Source organism: Eulemur rufifrons, chromosome 29, assembly GCF_041146395.1.
Source record: "Eulemur rufifrons isolate Redbay chromosome 29, OSU_ERuf_1, whole genome shotgun sequence".
NCBI lineage: Eukaryota > Metazoa > Chordata > Mammalia > Primates > Lemuridae > Eulemur > Eulemur rufifrons.
Window position 1 is genome coordinate 54,759,070 of NC_091011.1, and position 19,978 is coordinate 54,779,047.

General features: G+C 35.6%; 1 protein-coding gene across 7 annotated transcripts in view; it reads left to right on the forward strand.

Annotated features, from left to right (window-relative positions):
• Window positions 1-10,674: 10,674 nt before the first annotated feature.
• Window positions 10,675-19,978, forward strand: part of CACNA2D1 (calcium voltage-gated channel auxiliary subunit alpha2delta 1) — a 474,506-nt gene continuing 465,202 nt past the window's right edge. For 5 of the 7 annotated variants that reach the window (XM_069461264.1, XM_069461261.1, XM_069461265.1 and 2 more), the window contains exon 1: window positions 11,175-11,269. In XM_069461264.1, the coding sequence (XP_069317365.1) occupies window positions 11,175-11,269 (95 nt within the window). Of the gene's footprint in view, window positions 11,270-19,978 lie in introns of all 7 variants that reach the window. The other 2 variants (XM_069461262.1, XM_069461263.1) reach the window with 2 other exon arrangements.

The following is a 19,978-nucleotide window of genomic DNA, read 5'->3' on the forward strand; positions in this document are numbered from 1 at the left end:
ACAGTGGTGTCATCATAGCTCACTGCAACCTCAAACTCCTGGGCTCAAGTGATCCTCCTCAGTCTCCCGAGTAGCTGGGACTACAGGCGTGTGCTACCATGCCTGGCTAATTTTAAATTTTTTTATTTATAGAGATGAGGTCTCCATATGTTTCCCAGGCTGGTCTTAGACTCATGGTCTTGAACTCACTTTTTCTTAGTCCACCTCCCATCATCTCCCATTCATACACATTCACTTTATGAATAAGATACATATTTACAAGTAGTTCTTAAAGCGTAGTCCTCTGACCAGCAGAATCAGCACACTTGCAAATTTGTTAGACATGTGCATTCTTGGGTCCCACCTGGACCTACTGAATCAGAAACTAGGGTTTGGGCACCAGTAATCTGTGTTTTAACAGGTCTTCTAGGTATTGGTAATGCATGTCCAAGCTGGAGAGCCGCTAATATGCTTGGATGGCACTATAGCTTCAAAGTTACAACCGTAGCCTTCTGTTATTTTCTACCAGTCGCACCTCAGTCCAGACTGTATCTCACTTTTCTGATGCTGAATACATCCTTTGAAACTGCTTAGAAGAGGACAAGCCCCCATCTCTACAAATCTACTCTTCCCACGAATCAATCCTGATCCTTAGGAAGATAAAGGTCACATTTCAGTTATGCTGGGTTTACTTTATACAGACTACCAAAATTTGATTAATTTTTCTTACACATAATGGTTTTGGTTTATCTATCTACTTGTCTTTTTTTACTCAGTACTCAGGTATATAATTAAAGGCAACATAGTCTACAAGATTTTCAGTCCAGTAGCAATAATTGTACCATTTAAAGTATAGGATTCAATGATTTTCAGTATATTTACAAGTTGTGCAACCATCACCACAATCTTAGAACATATTATCATCCCGGAAAGAAGCACCATACCTATTAGCAGTCACCCCCCCAGTTCCTCCAACACCTCACCCAAGCCCTAGGCAAATTCTAATCTACTTTCTTTATCTATGTGGATTTGCCTAATCTGGACATTTCATATAAATAGAATTATACAATATGTAGTCTTTCATGAATGGTTTCTTTCATTTGACATGTTTTTAAGGTTGATTCATGTTATAGTATTACCAGCAGTTCATTCATTTTTATCGCTAAATAATATTCCACTGAATGGACATACCACATTATTATTTATCCTTTCTTCAGCTGATGAACAACTTCAGTTGTTTCTACTATTATGAACATTGCTTCTATGAACATGCAGGTGTTTTTGTGTGAACCCATGTTTTCATCTATCTTGGGTAAATATCCTAGGAGTGGAATTGCCAGGTCATATGATAACTCTGTGTTTATTCTATTCCAAACCAGCTGCCCCATTCTAAATTACATTCCTAACAGCAATGTAATTTATAAGGATCTTAATTTCGAATTCTGGACACAAGATTCCAGTTTTAAAACTTTTCTTTTTAATAACAAAGGACATCACACATCCTAAAACTGGAAAATAAATTGATATCTCATATAAACATTTATATATAATATAAAAACACACACATTTAACCCAATTTCTGGGTAGCAAATAGAAATATTTATAAATTTATGAAGCACATGATTCCCATCAGAATGTTCAGCTCTTAGTAAGTTAATGAAAAATGACTACATAATTAATACCAAATGAATAGATAACTGACTGAAAGAATAAAGAATAAACATACAAATGAATAAACAAAGATATACAACTAAATTTCTAGTTTGTATCAGACAATATGGTGATTTCTTTAGGTTTCCATTATGCATTTACATATATATGCTACATGTGTGAAACAGAGAATTTGGTTTTTTTTCTCAATGAAATACAATAAATCACCCTTGATGCAATCAATGAAATTAAATGATGACCATCAACTCCCATCAATAGAGAGATATTTCCAAGGTTATTAATCTAAATATTAAAAAATAATTTAAATATTATTATTTTTTTAAATTTCAGAATTTAAATATTATTTGAAGCCCATTAGACTCTATAACTAGAAATGGTGATTCTAGAACCAACAATTAAAACTAAGTAGAAATTTGAATGCATGCATAGGTTCTTAATTAAAATCCACGTTTTTTTCTATGAGAAAATGCAGCCTGTGTTTCAAAACACTGATATAAAAATAATCATTTAGAACACATTTTATAAGTTGGTAATTGCATGTTGGTGATTACTATAACTATTGTAGTTTTTAGAAAATAATTTTACTTAAATTTTTAAAAATTCTCTTAAGGGAAAGCACTAAAATCAGGTAGTTTTCTTAATATTTCACTGAGAAATAAAATGATACATTCTTCACATATTTGTATGTTTGAAAATCTAATAGAAGATATTAAAAATGAAATGCATTTAGTTATAGACTTTATTGATGTGATTTATTTGGTATTGTCATATTCACTTTTTTAAAGCTTCTTACTTGATCAAGGTGAGAATATTTATTTCTGTAAAATGTTTCTGTTTTTTTGATCTCCACTGAAAGAAAAAATAATCCGTAGTATGAAGGTGTCTTACTGAGGTATTGCTGTTTATGGAAGAACAGTACATGAAGCAATAAATATCTCTAGCCAGTGATTAAATGTAGAAGCAGAGTTGATGTGTCTGATGAATGCAAATACCATTTACAGCCTCACATACTTCAATAACATAAATAGTATTCTCATTGTACAAGTAAAAAGATGACAAAATAAACTCCATACATATACATAAATGGTACAAATGATACAAACTAAGAAATAGGTACATGTGCCAATCTGAATTACAATTTTATTGATTTCACATGAATCTATCACGAGACCCAAATGATTATTTTTGTCATATAAGTTTAAATATAAGCTTTTTATAGTGATTAATTGCATAAGGTGGACAGCAACTAAGGTTTCATATATGGAGAAACCCTGGTCATTAGTAATCAGTATGACTTTAGTGTCAAAGTCATTAAAATTTGTGTTAAGTGGAATTGCTATTTGGCACATGCCTACATAGCCAATACACGTAGGTCTTACCAAATACTGTCTCAGTTTAAATATGTAATGAATGGTTGATCTTTTTAAATAATAGTGAAAATCTTTCTATAATACTAAAAGCCATTGGAACATACACTTTAAATGGGTGAATTGTATGGCATACATATTATATCTCAATAAAGCTGTTAAAAAGAAATTGAAAAAAAAACCTCTATCATAGTATTATTTCTATTTTTTTAAGAATTGAAAACTGAGGCTCAAGAAGACTCAGTGACTCAGTCTACATCTCTGAGCTACTAAATATCAGAGCAAGAGGAAGGCCATGTGCCATAGCAATTAAGAGTCAGGGTACCTGAGGAAGGAGCGTAGGTTCAAATCCCAACTTTGCTCCTTTATAAACGCCAGAACTAAGTTTTGTAGTTAGGTGTGTCTGTGCCATTTCTAACACACCACTGCATGTCAGCATACTTATTTGTAGGTAGGAAGGAGTTTCTAATGCTTTCAACAGCCAACAGAAAATCTGGGATCATGAATTTGAGCATTTGAAGCAGGCCTAAGATAAGAATGAGTTTCTTATTAAGAACAAAATGGGGCCGGGCGCGGTGGCTCACGCCTGTAATCCTAGCCCTCTGGGAGGCCGAGGCGGGTGGATAGCTCGAGGTCAGGAGTGACTAGCCTGAGCAAGAGCGAGACCCCGTCTCTACTAAAAATAGAAAGAAATTATCTGGCCAACTAAAAAAATATATATATAAAAAATTAGCTGGGCATGGTGGCACATGCCTGTAGGATTGCTTAAGCCCAGGAGTTTGAGGTTGCTGTGAGCTAGGCTGACGCCACCGCACTCTAGCCCAAAAAGAAAAAGAACAAAATGATGTTAACACATGGGAAGGAGCCTGAGACAGATGACACTTAGTCCAGGGCTCCTGAACATTTTCTAAATGTGAACAATTTTCCAGGTGAGAACAAAGTCATTGAAGCAGCTAAGTCACTATTGCCCTTTCCGTCTAATCCCATTTACACATTCCTATTGTTGTTCATGAATTTTTCTGAAAAAAGGGATAGGGAGAAAGAAGTGGTTCTGAAGTTTGAAAAAGAAAAGAATGAAGGTTCATTAAAGTTCCTGACTGATTTACTATAAATAAATCTTACATACAGATCAATATTTTATATGAACTAGATTTAGAGTATGATGTTTTCCCTATTTCATATAAAAATTCTACCTGTCAAGTGATCATATTTGCTGCCTTTGGGTATATCAAATGCATAGGGATTCTGCAAACTTATGTTATAGTAGTTGCATCTGACATATAGCTTTAAATAATATTTACTTTTTTAATTTTAAAAAAGTAGTTGAATATTAACATCATGCAACCCGTTGTACTTTTAAATTAGAAAAAGGACCTGGAACAATTATTCATATTTTCTACAAAATCAGGAGATATTGAAAATTATGTATGATATTTACTTAACAATAAAAATTCTAGTTGATTGAATATTGAACTAAATTGAGTTGCCCTACTTCATTGCCTCATTTATGCTACTAGTTTCTTTAAGACAGTCTTGGCCTTCATGTTTCTTGCTGTTTTCCTCTTTGCATTGTGTTTATCTGTATTATATGAACAAACCCATCCTTTCCTTCATATTGTTGCTCCTTCATGTTTCCATTTTTCTCTTCTCTGGATAATTTCTCTTTGCCTTCCCTACTTATTCTACTTCCCTTTCTCTTCCTACTTAAAAAAAGTGCCTCTTTTGGTAATGTGTTAAAGACAACTATTGCCTGTTAGAGAAGAAAACGATCAAAAGAAGGGGTGGAGAAGGGGCGGAGTGGGCTAGCTGGTTAACTTGAGAAAGAAAAGGGAAAATGGCAGAACTGGGTTCTGTTGCTGAACACTGATGAACCATGAGCATTTGTTAAGGCTTGAATTGAAGTGTGGACACAGCGTTGTAATTAGGTTTATGGTGACATTTTGTCTTTGATAAGTATTTTGTTGAAAGGGAAAAGTTTTATGTATTTTGAGAATAAAAATAAAGTTTAAAGGAAATGTATGTTTAAGCCAATATATATTAATAGGAAGTCGAAAAGCAGTCTAATAATTTTTTGAAAAGCATCAAGTCTTGAGTACAAGGAATTTTCAGACACTAACAGGGAAAGACACAGAGACAGAAGAATATACACAGCCCTCCCAACCAAAAACATGCTTGTTTTTGTTACAAATAATGATTGCTAATCATATGTAAAATGGTATAATTAAAGTTAAGATCATTATTAATGATAGCTGGATTATTAAATGTTATTAAAATATAATAAACACAAAAATCTTCATTTTGGAGGTATACATTTGATATTGTAAAGTTATCCATTTGGCTGTTTGGTGTAAACTAACTAAAAATTAATCTGCCAGTATCCTGACAATATAAAACATATCCACAAAAATGCATGACATCTAGGGAGAAGACAGATTGCTCTCTGTGTAACACAAAGACTTGCAGCAACATCCAGGTAATAAAAACACTCAGCTTAAAACTCAAGGCTTAGCCATTGTTTTACTTTGGACCGTCTTTACCCAGGTTGGCAAATTTATTGAATCAATTTTTTTCTTCTGGATAACTATGGACATTCTTAGAGAATCATATTCTTAAAGAATGGGTCACCCTACAGTAAAATTTAAAGAATTGTAAATAAGAAAAAGAAAATAATTATATATAAATTCCAATTGTAGACAACACAAGCTATTTTTAGAACAGAATTGTTTAAAGCCCTGCTCTTAGTTTTAAAGGTATGAAAGGTTGAAATACTATTAATCTGATTATAAAAACAGGATCGAACATTATACAGCATACAATAATATCCTTCAGCTGATCAGGCATCATAGTATTTTCTCCCCAAATTATCAGGAACCCTTAGGAATTATACCGTTACCTTGTATATCTTGAAGAAAATACTATTACTGGATAATATTTGCTCTATATTGATTTTCAAATATTCCCAAATATCACACTTAAAAGTTTACATCTCCCATCTGTGATAGATGACAATAACATGATCTCTATTTTATTCATCTATCAATAGAATATAGGATTTTAACTATAAGTTCACTGGTATGTCCAGATACACAAGCATTCTTTGTATTAATGGTAGGTATTTTAATCATATAAATCTAAAATATGTGACTACAAAAATAAAATGATTGCTCTCTTATTTTTTTTTCCCATGCTCATTACCATGCAGAAGGAGAAGCCCCTAGCAACACTATTCTGCAGTGCTTCTCAAGACATCCATCTAATAGGCTATATTATCAGTAGCCTACTGTAATGAGTTATATTATTCAGAAGGTAAATTTGATCCATAACATAATCCAAATTCTTATAGAAATATGTTAGGTTATAATGGTATTTTACTATCTTAAAGGAATATGAAAAACCTAGTATCAGAAGGATAATATCAATAGATGATCTTTCTCTTCCCCTTTCATGGAAGGCTTATCCATAAAATTCAAAAACCTGGAAAGAATGCCAACAGTTATTCGTTTCTGCCATTTCAATATTTACTCTCTACCTCTATTAACCACTTCCTATTGCATTTTCCTTTGCTGGTGAATATGTGGATAAATAACTGAATTCTCTACTTCCCTTTGTCTATGGAGGCCTAAATAAATAGATTCCATATATTTTTTGCTGTAACTTACAGATAAAAAAAAACAAACTCTAGCTCTATTTATTGAGTGAGGACGGATGGATCATACTATGAAATTCAGATTTTAGAGTTGAGCAGAATTGTTTTTGTTTTTTATAGGAAGTCATATTGGAGGCCTTGATTTTTTTCTGAGATGTGTTTGTGTTTAATGGGAAAGAGGACAGAAGAAGAGCAAAAATAAAACAAGAAAAAGGAACTGAATGAAAACTTCTATGATTAGCAGAGATCCAAAATAGAATAACATAAAAGCTATTGCTTGGTTGAAGATATGATGGTATTTTAAAATATAATACCTAATTTTTCTAAATACTTAAGTTAGTATAAGCTTGCCAATATAGGACTCTGATCAACAGATAATAAACTTCCAATATATACTTGTTTAATGTTACTTTGTGCCCATTTAGAAAAGGCATTTCTTTCCTCAAAAGTTTAATGCCACATCAGTCAATATTACTTGGGCCACAGAGAAATTTCTCCTAAATATTTGTGTTGTTTGTAGGAAATATCTGAGCATGTTTCTTAGTTTAGGATAGTTTATTTTCCATGCTGTTTTTTTTATGAAGGCCTCTATGTGCCTTTACTTTAAAAATACTGAATATAAACTCTGACTTTAAAATCTCTACACACTCCTTTAACCATTCTCCTGGGCATTGATACTTCTGAGTTGCTTGCTTTCTTATTCCTGACTCCTGAAAGTATTCCCCAAGGAGATAAGATAGTTGAAGCTTTCTGTCCATTTGTCTTTAATTTTAGCTTTCTGTGGCACACATCTGTGAGTGCACTGAAGCATGATACTGCCTCACATCACAAGTATTTCTGATTATGACTCTTACTGTATGTCATTCTCTGAGACAAGTCATATATTCCTATATACATATATGCAGACACGGCCCTTTGTCAACATTTTCACCTTTGTTTTCTTAAGATATGCAAAAAACTTAGAAAAAATTAATTATTGTCTTTTCAATTTTTTTGGCCAAGAGTAATAATTTTACTTTTAAGTGTTTGTGTATATCTGTTTGGATATGAGAGCAAAAAAGAAGAGATAGATTAAAACCATTTCAGTTGGTTATTTTGTCTCATTCTTTCACCTCAAATTTGGAAGAAATTAGATTTGATTTACTGAAAAAAATCATAGAAAGATATGCTTATACATACCTATGTTCATATGAAAATACAATAACAATAGAATTTTACACTACCACTACTCATGGTACAACCTAAAACAAAAAGGGAGTAAGAATGAACAGTTCATGGCTATTAAGTTCTTAATGTTTTTTGTTCGTTTTTAATTAACAAAAATGAAATATACATGAATGAATTAAACATTTCTATGAAATAACAATTGAGAGTTAACCAAAAGTTACCAATTATAAATCTGTCGTAAATAAGTCAGTGTTTACATAAATGAAATCTTCTTTAAAATTTCTTCTGGAAATGATTAAATACAAAAATCTGCAGTACTTCGTTAACTTACTTTCTAATTAAAATATTTCTTCTTAAATGAATAGTAAATATTGATTTGTGACTTCTTGTTCATTTACAGCCTACAATGTATTTACTGTATTTTCTGCATATTTGCATCATTTACTGTAATACCACAGTTAACCTTATCAGTCTTTATGATTTGTAAACATTTTATCTTGAATGGCAAATATTGGTGATTTAAAAATTTTATTAAAATTAATGGGATATGATGTGATTTTTAAGGGATTTTCCAAAATAACAGGACTGAGCCCCCCAAAAATGCATTGTTATGGCTGTAGTTGATCCAACAGAAACATAATGCTATGCTGTAGGATTGACCTTATTTCAGCTGTCATACACAAGAAATAAAAAACACATTTTGAATATCCTCATTAAAAAGGTTTAGGTAAATAAAAAGCAATTAACAGCAAACCTCACAACAGGATATGAAACAATGATTTAGGCTCACAGTGGATAAGCTACGCTTTCAGTAAGAATTGTAGAAGCAATATCTTTCTTCAACACCTTCAGATATTGGAGAACACATTGCTTCATCAGAGTGATCCAAAGAAATTGAGATTTGGCTCAAAGGCCAACAAAGTTAATAATGAAGGCTGACTTACCTTCTCTAGAAGTTTATTACATTCTTTTATTCTTTAAGCCCTTTCTCCCAAAGATATAAAATTGGAAACGGTGTACTATAGTAGGAAGTCTGGAATCCTTGTTGAAATAATTGACAGAATATATTATAATGATATTTTTATGTTGTGAGGCCATTATGATACCAACATATCACGTAGACAATAATGGGCATCTAATTCTGCTCTTCTTAGTCTTTGCTCTGGGGAAGGAAATCTGCTTTTGAATCATTAAAAATTGAAGAAATGATGGATTTGACTATTTGGTTATCTAATTTTGGAGTGGGAAGCTATCTTCAGTGAAATAAACCACCCCTCCTGAGCTCTAGTTCTCAATCCCATTGCATTCCACTTCGTCCCTCATTTGCCCAGCTCCCGCTGCCACACTCTCTGTGCCTAGCACAAAACAAACTAAGTCAAGTCACGGTGGGGTGCCTTTTGTGAGGCCACTCAGAGTAGGAAGAAAGAAACAAAGAGCAAGACAGAGATGCAGAGAACATAAAGAAAACAAATAAGGCATAAAAAAGCAGAGATAAGCGGGAAGGAAAAAAATCACTGGGCTAAGCATCATAAAATCACATGTACTTTTAAAATTTGGCCAGTTATTATTATTACTATCATCATCATCATCAGTCTTTGTTTTGGGAGGTTGCCTTCAAAGAGCTGGAAAATCAATTTCGAATTAATAAGGATCTTGTTTCTTTCATCAGCTCCTCCAGGAACTAAGGAAGGACTAATTAAAAATCTTACAGTCACCTCCATAATTACAGATTTTTCGCATATGCAGGATGGTCATCATGAATTTTGTTCTCTCCACTTTATGTCAAAAGTCTTCTCATACACTACCAGAGGGAGCTTAAGAATCTAAGGTGTTCAAGAAGCCATTTCTACCCTTGGCCCACCAGGTGCCTCCTGACAGGAGGCCTGTGCTGGGCGGGAGAGGCCTAATCACAGACCCCCTGCTCCCTGGGCGAGAAGGCCCGCGCGCTCCCTGCCACTGCTTCTCCTGAGAGTGGAGGTGAAACCAGCCTGGCATAGCTACTCCCCAGCTCTCAGCCCCTCCCTTAATTCCTCCTCCACATTTCAGACGCATTTCTCAGTGCCACCTGTTCCTGCTGCTTACCCTTTTCATGCCTTCACGTTGACAAAAGTGAACTCACCCTGCGGCACTCTTGCCAGGCAGGGCAGGCCGGTGGCCAGAGCCTTTTGGAGCCAGTCACAACTAGGACGTTACAAAGCCCATCTCCCTGCACTGTCCTCCCTAGATGGAGAATTCGTCCCTGCACCCCCCAGTCCTACTCAACCACAGGACTGGGAAGATTTTACAACATCAGGTCCTTTTCTGTCCGTCCCCAGCCCGGCCTCCGAGGCTCTGTCCTCAGCCAGGTGAGCAGAGCCATACCTGGGCGTGGGGCCGCTGGCACCATTAGCACCCCAGCCCCGCCGGAGGCTCTAACCTCTGGCACACCCGGGCAAATAGTGCCACCTGGTAGAGAGTCAATAGTGGTGCTTTAAATGCAACACAAACCCCTCCTACATTTGTTGTCAAATCACTTCACGATTCCTAGGCAGGCAGTGGATTCTGCGCCTGGGAGAAGGGCTGGGGGAACGCTGCCCGCAAGTGCAAAAATAACCCCCGAAGCCTCGAGCCAAGTACTCGGCTGGAGCCCTTGCAGCCTGTGGATGCCCGCCGGGCGGCTGGCGGTCCCCTGGGAGCCCCGCGGGGCCGGTCCGCTCCCCCTCCGCACGCCGGGCGGCGGGAGCAAACCGGCGCCGAGTTTGGGAGTTCCTCTCTGCCTTGTATGGAGGGCTGCTCCCGGCCCGTCTCCGCCCGACTGCTCTGACGCCCAGCCCTCCCGCTGCCCACCCCCAGCCGCCTCCCTCCGACTTGCCCGAGAAGCCAGACGGAGCCTCTCTCTTCCACAAGTCTCTCCGCCTGCCATCCCCCCATTCCAGCATCCACCCCCACCCCTCCCCAGCGCCGTCACCCCTCCTCCGCCCCCGCCTCCGCCTCCCCCTTTCCCCCGGCAATCGGGGGAATAAATCAGGGAGGAAACCGAGAGGGAGAGCGAGAGCGCGCGAGCGCCGGCGGGCTCGCCGAGGTCTGTTTCCAAAGTCGCCCTTGATGGCGGCGGAGGCGAGGCAGCCGCGGCGCGGAGCAGCGGCCGCGCGCTAGTGGGTCCGCCCGCCACCGCCCCTTCCCCGGCGCCGGGCTTCGTCCTCGCCGCCCCCCGGCGACTTCACGCCTCCGGCCCCGGGCGCGCCGGCCCTCCAGACGTCCGCGGTCCGGGCAGCAGAGCGTGCTCCTTCTCCTCGCCCGCGGTTTCCAGCACCGTCCCTTCCCCCGATTGGGGAGGGAGGGGGCATTGATCTTCGATCGCGAAGATGGCTGCTGGCTGCCTGCTGGCCTTGACTCTGACACTTTTCCAATCTTTGCTGATCGGCCCCTCGTCGGAGGAGCCGTTCCCTTCGGCCGTCACGTAAGTCGGCGGGCCGGGCAGGGCGGGGAGCGCCGGCCGAGGGGTGCCGCGGGAGCTGGGCACGGGGGTCGGTCCCGAGTTGCGGGGCTTTCCTGCCCGCGGGGGTAGGGAGCGAGCGCAGGCGAGCCGGGCTCGGCTCCGGAGAGGCCGGCCGGGAGGAGCGCGCGGCTCGCCGCCGGAATGCGCACCGAGCCGGCGTCTGGGGCCGGGCGCCGGGGGCCGGGCTGTCCCGGGAAACGTCCGCCGACGTCTCGTCGCGCCTCAGCCCATCTCTCCGAGGATCCTCTAGCCTTAGAGTTTAGCTGTAGTAGGGGGAAAAGTTTCCAACCAGATACCCGCTATCATCAAACCCAGTTCACTACAAAGTTGTGTTTTGATTGAGTATTTTACAAATAGGTAATTTCAGGCTTGCCAGGGTAGCGTGGACTTCTCCGCATCTGGCCTCTAAGACGCTAATTGCTGTACTGCCCAAACTCGTTTAGATCCCAAATTACTGGCTGCGCTTGACAGCCTTTCTGATCCGAAGCGTGCTCGCTCCCCGGGCAGAGCTGGCTGTCCGCCCAGGGGGCTCGCAGGTACCGGGTCCAACCTTCCAAACCCATTATTTGAAACATCTAAGTGACGACAGACACGCGATTCCTGTTCTTAGAATGAGTAGAACCTATTCTTTGAGGGAGGGACTGTTTCAAGAGCCTCCTGCAATTTTCTCTTATTTTTAACGTTTCTAAAATAACTTTTAAATAAATAATTAAAAAAAAAACCCTCGCTGCTATTCTGGAAATGGAGGGTTTATAGGTAGCTCTAGTTGTACGGCAGGAAAGGAATGAAAAATAATAATTCTCTCCTCTCTTAGGCTGCAAAATAGAGTCAGTCAGTGGCACATATAAATATATACATATTTTTAAGTGCACTGAATAACCTATCCGGCATTCTGGGAAGAATTTATTTTGGATCTTGAAGCTACTTTAAAGCTTCTAAGAGTAGGTAATCCTTAAGTGGATGAGTCACTTTAATGCATTTTACATAACAAAAACAAAGCCCAAGGTAGCTTTCCCGTTATTTATGCTGCTGGGAATTATTTGCTGTCCTTTGTTGGCTGAGTGCTGAATACTGGAGTTTTTGGTGGATACTAACAGTGAATCTTTACCGGTTGAAACCCTGCAGCTATTATTTAAGATTCATCTTAAAGTATTTATTACATTAGGTGTCAGTGCAAGAATCTGGAGGATGCACATTCTAACCCAGAGAAGGGTAGTGTCTAACATTTTTTGTCATTTATTTAGAGTAATGTTCCTCTTTAGATAATCTTCCCTAAAACTGATTGCAGATCCTTTTTGTTATGAAGCAAAAGGGTAAATGCCATCTGTAGATCTTCGTTTAATTAGCAGAATATTCCAACCAGATATTTTTAAAACTAAAAAGAGTAAGAATTACCGTAAAGATGCTTCAAAATTATTCATTCTTACTAAGATATCACACTTTTATTTATTTAATTTGTTTAATTTGGTGCTTGGCCTATACAGTGAGAACTCAAGTGACTCGGCTTGCATTTTGTGTTAAAGACGTAGCTCTTTAAAAAAGAGTCAGTCTTGTTTTTAATTGACAATTTATCAATATTTCTATCATTTAGGGGGAATGCATCATCATACCATTGGGGAAAACTATGGTCTTTCAAAATACAACAGAATACAACGTTTTATTCCTGAACATACTATGGTAAAATATTAATGTAAAAATCCTTACTGTAAGAAGGACATTTGCAATAAACGCTTTTCTAAAATGAAAATAACTCAGTTTTCATGGTCAGAAATTTACTAGGGACAAGAAAGAGCATAGATAGTGGGATAAAATGGGAATTAGGACGCCACGATTTCTTCTCTTTGAAAGGAATTGAAATTATTTTTACAATGGAAATTCAAGATGTTTTCAAATTATTTAAAACATTAATTATTTCATGAATTAAAAAGTTAATAAAAGATTTTGTAGAGCTAAGTCAGTCTCCTGTAGGTAGTATTAACAATATGTTTGGAAGCCTTATGCATCTTTAATTATTTATTTGAAAAGTTGATAACACCATCTTCTGAGGAAAGGAGAAATGATGGTTGACATTTGTACTTCAGGTTAGATTTCTGAATAAACTTTGTGAAATTAAAAAACAGAGGGATTAATTTCACCAAGATGTGGTGCCATTGGCTTTCTTGCAAGAAAAGAATTCATATGCAATGTTTAATCAGGACAAATCTCAAATCTTTAGGAAAAAATTCAAGTTTGTAAAAACTGAGTACACAGATTGTAATGTTCATTAAAGGCAAATTATGCTTCTATATAAATAAATTTCTCTGGAAATCATTAGAGAATTTTTTTGTTTTTTTGACAATTTTATTTTTCAGCAAAAAAATAATGTAAGTTTTTAACATCAGAAGAGGAAGAACATGCCATCACATGCTATAAAATTAATTATGCATTAATTATAGTTTGACCTGAATTAGAATTAGTAATTCAGTTTTTTTCTAAGTAGTGTTTACAGTTGTATGAAGAGCTTACATTTTATTGTAATAAAACATTAATATATCAATCTAAATATCTTCATGCATTTTCTGTTCTTTAGCTTAACATACATTCTAATATGGCATATTTTTCTGGATTAAAATAATAGTTAAATTGTTCTAAGAGTTAACACTAAAATAATGGCTTTTTTCAGACAAAGGAATTTTGATATAATTCTTTCTTTGGGTTAGGTGTTTCTTTTAGAAATGTTTTTCTTGATAAGATTTGTAACATAAATATGTGATATGGTAGCAATCACTAATATGTATTGATTTATATATAAATGGAAAATACATCATTTTCATGTTATAGTATGCACATGTTGTACTGGTATTCTAAAAGGTAGTTTTCAGAAAGGGTAGCTCTCTTTTTCTAGAAATAATTCCTTGGCACATAAGCTAAAACACTTCTATTTTAAAATTCAGAATCACATATGTGATAGCTAGTATTATAATATTAATTTTAATCTGTCCTTAATTTTAAAATATTTTTAAAAATCCAGTTTTTTCAAAGCATTGTAGTTGTAACTATTATTCATATTAAACTTTTATCTCAGTCATATCAAAATGCCAGTCAGTCAACAATAATTGGCTGACAGCCCATTGGTATATGGGGATTTTAATATAAACTATACAATGGTGTAAATATATAACTAAGAATTATAGATATCTACAAAAAATAAGCATATTATCCCATGAAAGAATAGCAGTTTTGGGGTTTAAATATTTATGGCGTTAATATTTTTTCCTGTTATTAGACAAATTTTTATTTAAGGCTATAGAAAAGAAATTTGTATGTCATGACATTGGAATGGTTATCTATTCCATGCATTAGAAGTGACATAATTATTCTCACGTGAGCTTAGCAATTTCTATTTACATACTACATACAGAAGAAAATGTGCCATATGGTAAAATATGAGATAAAACATTAAATATAAAATAAAACTTAAAAACAATGAATGTTAATAAATTTCTTTCTCAGATCTCTAATTTGTTCTTAACTTAACCACATGACATTCATTATTCTACAGGTGTATATTTAAAAATATGTAACAGTAGATGTATTTTTCCATATAAATAGTAATATAGTGTTAAATTTATTTATGTTATACATAGGTATACATGTAGCTATTTGGATTGGCATTTGAATGAACAGTAAGCACACTGATATGGATATAATTAAAAAAACATGTTGGGAAGATACAAAAATCTAAGCTTATTATGGCTTATAAAAAGGAAATAATAAATGCCTTTGTTATCTTTTTTCATGGCTTTCATTAATTTAATTTTAATGTAATAAATACATATAAAACTGGAGAATAAAACAGGCGATTCATTTTAAAAATAGATAAAAACTTTCCCACTCTTTTTCTTCAAAGAAACATGGCTGTGTAGATATCTTTCTATTATTTCTCCAACATTGATAAAAATAACAATAAAAATTCTTCTAGAGTTTACGCATAGTAAGGTTTTGCAAAAACATAAGCAACACTTGTGAATCATATATTCAAATGTAGTGTTTACATTTAGGAGCATATATTCATAAGAAATAATGCATTTAGAAATTTTTTAAATAATTTAAAAACTTGTGCCCATGACAAACTATATTATTTAATTTATGTATTCTCTGTAGTATTCATTACATAAAACACCTACTTTGAGGTTTCTCTTCTTTTTCCTACTTATCAATACAGATACAAATTTCCAAGAAAGTAATCTGTTTTTTTTAATTCACATCTTATTTCCTATCATGTGGCTTCAAACTATTTGTAATTTTAAACTGGAGACTTAAATGGGTAAAATGAAATGTATTGTAGGCAAATCATGCAATTTGTTGATCTCTGTTGGTGTCTTACATGTGTGAACATAAACAGTTCTAACATTTAATGCGTAGAATTTTGAAAAGATCAAAATTTGTTTTAGTATTTCTAAAAAGTAACATTTTATTGTTATTAAGATGACAACCTTCCATTATGTGTATTAAAAGAGCTGTCTGTGGTAGTATTTCAAAAAGCATGTAAGCTTCTTACCGTGGGGAACAAACTTTGTTCTATTATGTCCACTCGACATTTACTTAAGGCTTACAGGGTGCATCAAGCACTGTGTCACTAAGTGTGTCAGCTAATCTTTCCTTTCATGGACTGTCTATGAGCTGTACCACAACTGTTCCCAAGCCTTTCACTAGATTGCTTTCTAGTAAATTTGGAATGGGCTGTGATAGCAAACCATATAGCTTAAACATGATTCATTTTTGTGTGTGTGCACCAAGACATGAAAATGGTTGTGTTATATTGTTTACAGAGTTGAAAGAAAAAAACGATTGACTTCAATGTCAACTGAGTAAAACTGGTAGCACTTGATGAAAAATACTGTATTTACCACCTTTTCCTTGAGGGGCCAAAATATTAACTGGCATAATTAGACAACTTGTCTAGTTTGTATTACTATAGTATTCTATTTAATAGATAATTTCTTATGTGTGTGCAAATATACATACATACATGTGTGTATGTATACACATAGATTTTTATAATTTAAGTAGTTTGCTAGGATAGCAAAACCTCAGTAAGGTAATTTTATTAACAAGTGTGACTACTTTGAAATTTCTGCCAATCCATAACTGATTTCAGGGATTAAATCTCATTCAAAATATTTTAATAACACCAGCATTTAAGAATAATTTGTCAAGACAATCAAATGAGATATTGTGTACAAAAGCAGCTTGAAAATGCTGTAGTCCCATAAAGATGAGTTATTAACATAATTGATTGTGTAACCAAAAAAGTGCTTCTAAAGATAGTTTTACTATCTGTTAAACACAAGTATGAGAAAGAAACTGTTGCACTTGAATATTGGCACCTATTAAGTTCTTTACATACTAAGCAATTTTATTTCTGCTGTTTAGATATGGTATACTTTGAAATTTGTAACAATTAAATGTATTTGATGGTGTGATGTTTTAGGAATGAGGATGGTGAGGATGTTTTAGGAATGCACACTTAAAGTGTGCACAGGTTTTAAAATTTTATTTGTAAAATATAAACTTTTAGGTATCTCTTGTAGTCTTTACATGTTTTGTAGTAATTCAATACATAAGAATAAACTACTCTTAGCAATTTTTAAAAATGAATCAAGAAAGTGGCCATTGATCCTTTAAATTTTGCCACTTAATTGTACAGATTATGAACAACGAAAAGATTGACATTGTGGCCTCAACGAACCAGCACACTTTTTATAGTTAATTTCAATAATTCAGAATCAGGCTGTTATGTATAAAGCAATATTTGAAGTTCTCTTTGAATATGAATGTGGGATATTTCTGGCTAAATGTTATTTTAACATTTGCTTCTGCTGATTTTTTTTAACCATATGTTCTATGGATTTAAAAAATTAGGATGCATTTAAAATTCCATATCATAAATGGAAGAAAACTTAAAGTAGAAATTATGGCAGTAGAAAATAATGGTGTTGGCCATTTCAAATGTTTCAGATTTGGGGATGATCTTACTGTCTATTTGAAGTTCTTTTTCTTGAGTAATTAAAAACTTACTATGGTGGTCTCCTGGCAAATGAAAAGTAATCACTGTATTCTTTTATTCAAATAATTCATTCTTAGTTTCTCTCTTTCATGCACACATATACAATTAACATTAATCATAATTTATTATTATTTGCATATAACATCAAATCAAATGGGGATTTTTTTTGTTTCCTCCCAAGTTACCAATGAGCAGAACTAAATTTGGGGTCCTTTTCACTTGATATACGCTCACTGTTTCAGAGGACCTCGTCTTACCACCGAACATTTCCCTCTATAAGGGAAATTATTGACGGATTTTGATATACAGATAAATGTGTAGTATGAAATCAACACTTCCGGTAAAATTGTCAAACAATCTAGACAATTGTTTCTTGTGACATTTGCCCAATACTGTGGAGATAATTAGGGAAAATAGGAGAAAGAGTGAATAAAATCATTCTTTTCTAACATGTATATTTTCAGGCTATAGAAAGGGATTGTTAAATATTAATAATGCCTTGTTTTGAGAATTAAAAGAGGAATGGTTCTGATCAAATAAATGGGCTCAGGCACATTGTGAAAATCTCTCATTTTAAAAAAGTGATCAACAGGCATTGTGGTGACAATGCTAGGAGGAGTGATGTATGTGTAAGTGGAGAAGAGAAAGCAGCTCTCAGATTTAGGAAGTGTGAGTTTACATTAGAGATGCTGAAGGTAGCAATTGGTTGTTTTTCTTAATTTCTTCTTTTTTTCCCCATTTCCCACATGAGCTTGGTTATACTGGAAATGTTGTTTCCTAAACATAATATTCATTTTTAAATACCTAAATATTCAGATATGGAAATTCACCTTAGAGACCAAAGAAAATAAATTGTCTAGATCTCAAAAAATAGAAGTACTTAAAAATTCTTATTTCCCTGGGAAATGGTTTATCGGATAAGAAACATTAGTATAACATTTTATTAAAAGTTTACATGCTAATTGTCAAGAAAGAAATTATGTTAGTAAATTTTTTTTTCATTAGATTACAAGCAGGGAAATAACTTGTAGGTAGACAGGCTTCTAGGCAGTACAGTTAAGACTATTTAGGCCTCTAAATAAATAGTACATCTCATTTTTAGGAATAGTTTTAATTTATGCTGTCTCTTTTAATGTCTCCTGCTTCAAATATTTTTAATATGAAATATAATTTAATTCAACAATTAATGCAATTATTATCATTCACTGCAAATTATGTACTACACTGAACTACATGTTGAGAATACAAATTGACAAAGAGAAAATCTCAAAGGAAGACATTCGCAGCTTCAAGCTAACTATGAAATGGTGGGATGCATCAAAGGATGACCAAGGAAAAAGTATATTGTGTGCTGAAGGAGCATGGTATGAAGAAACATGGTCTGTTCTTAATTAGGCCTCGGACTGTTGGGTGAGAGAAGATGTTGGTGAGACTTTTGGCTTGAGTCTACATTATAAATTTCTTGCATTCTGACCCCAGGAGAAGATGGGCAGTGCTCACATCACATGAACATTTGTGGTGTCCCTGCTCTGCATACCAAAACAAACTTGGTCTCCATCGTGTGTTGCTCTTGAGATTGTTAAATTTAAAAAAGTAATAATAGGTTTGAATCATAATATGTAGAAGGTGGATTAAAGAGGGCCGGTATTTGAGGCACAGGCCATCAGAGTACGTAGTATACTATTGATTGTAGGATTCACTGAACTAGAGATGCCTAAGGTCTTAGAAAGAATAGTGGCAGTGAGAAAACAAAGCAAGTATAAAATATACTATAGAAATAAGATTTCAGGTCTTTGTGGTTATGGGATTTGGGGAATGAGGAAGAGAAAAGAGTTGGAGATAACAGGTAGATCATGTAGACTAGAGAATGCAGCAGGAATACCAGGTTGGTGTTGGGGCTGGGGGTAATAGGTTCACTGTTGGACATTTTGAGTTTGCAGTGTCTTGTAGATGTCAATTAGGCCCTTAGAAATATGTATCTGAAGGGAGTTTGAAGATAAATTCAGAGAGCAGTATCTTCGAACCCAGAAGAAGGGTTCATTCATTCATTTAACTAATATTTATTCAGTATCTACTATGATAGACACTGTGAGTTTTATGGAGAGAACAGCTGAGATGACCCCTTCAAGGTAGTCCTCCGACCACTGATATAAGAGCAGTTTCAGTAGAGTGTGTGGACAGAAGCATAGTTTCAGTGGCTTGAGGAGTTGGTAGAAGTTCAGAATATGGAGACAGCAAGTGTAGATTGTTCTTTCCAGGATTTGGCAATATGAGGAAGGAGAGAGAGAGAGAGAGAGAGAGAGAGAGAAAATTCATAGGAAGGCAGTTTAAGGGACTTTGCATTCTTTTGATTTGTTTTAAGAATAGGAGTTAATGTTAGGCCATTTAGGATTGTAAGTAGTATGAAACCATAGGACTATCTTAAACCAAAAAGGGAAATATTTTTAAATGGTAGTGGAGCTGGATAAGTAATCATGGGAGTTGAGTTCAAGGATGTGCCAACAGCTGCAGAAAAAGGTGAGACTGCCATGAGGATCATCTCTTAGGTCATCTTCTGCTTTTCTCTGTGTCACCTCCTCTTTCTTCTCTTTCTCTGCAAATCAGCATTTTTCTGCCTCTTA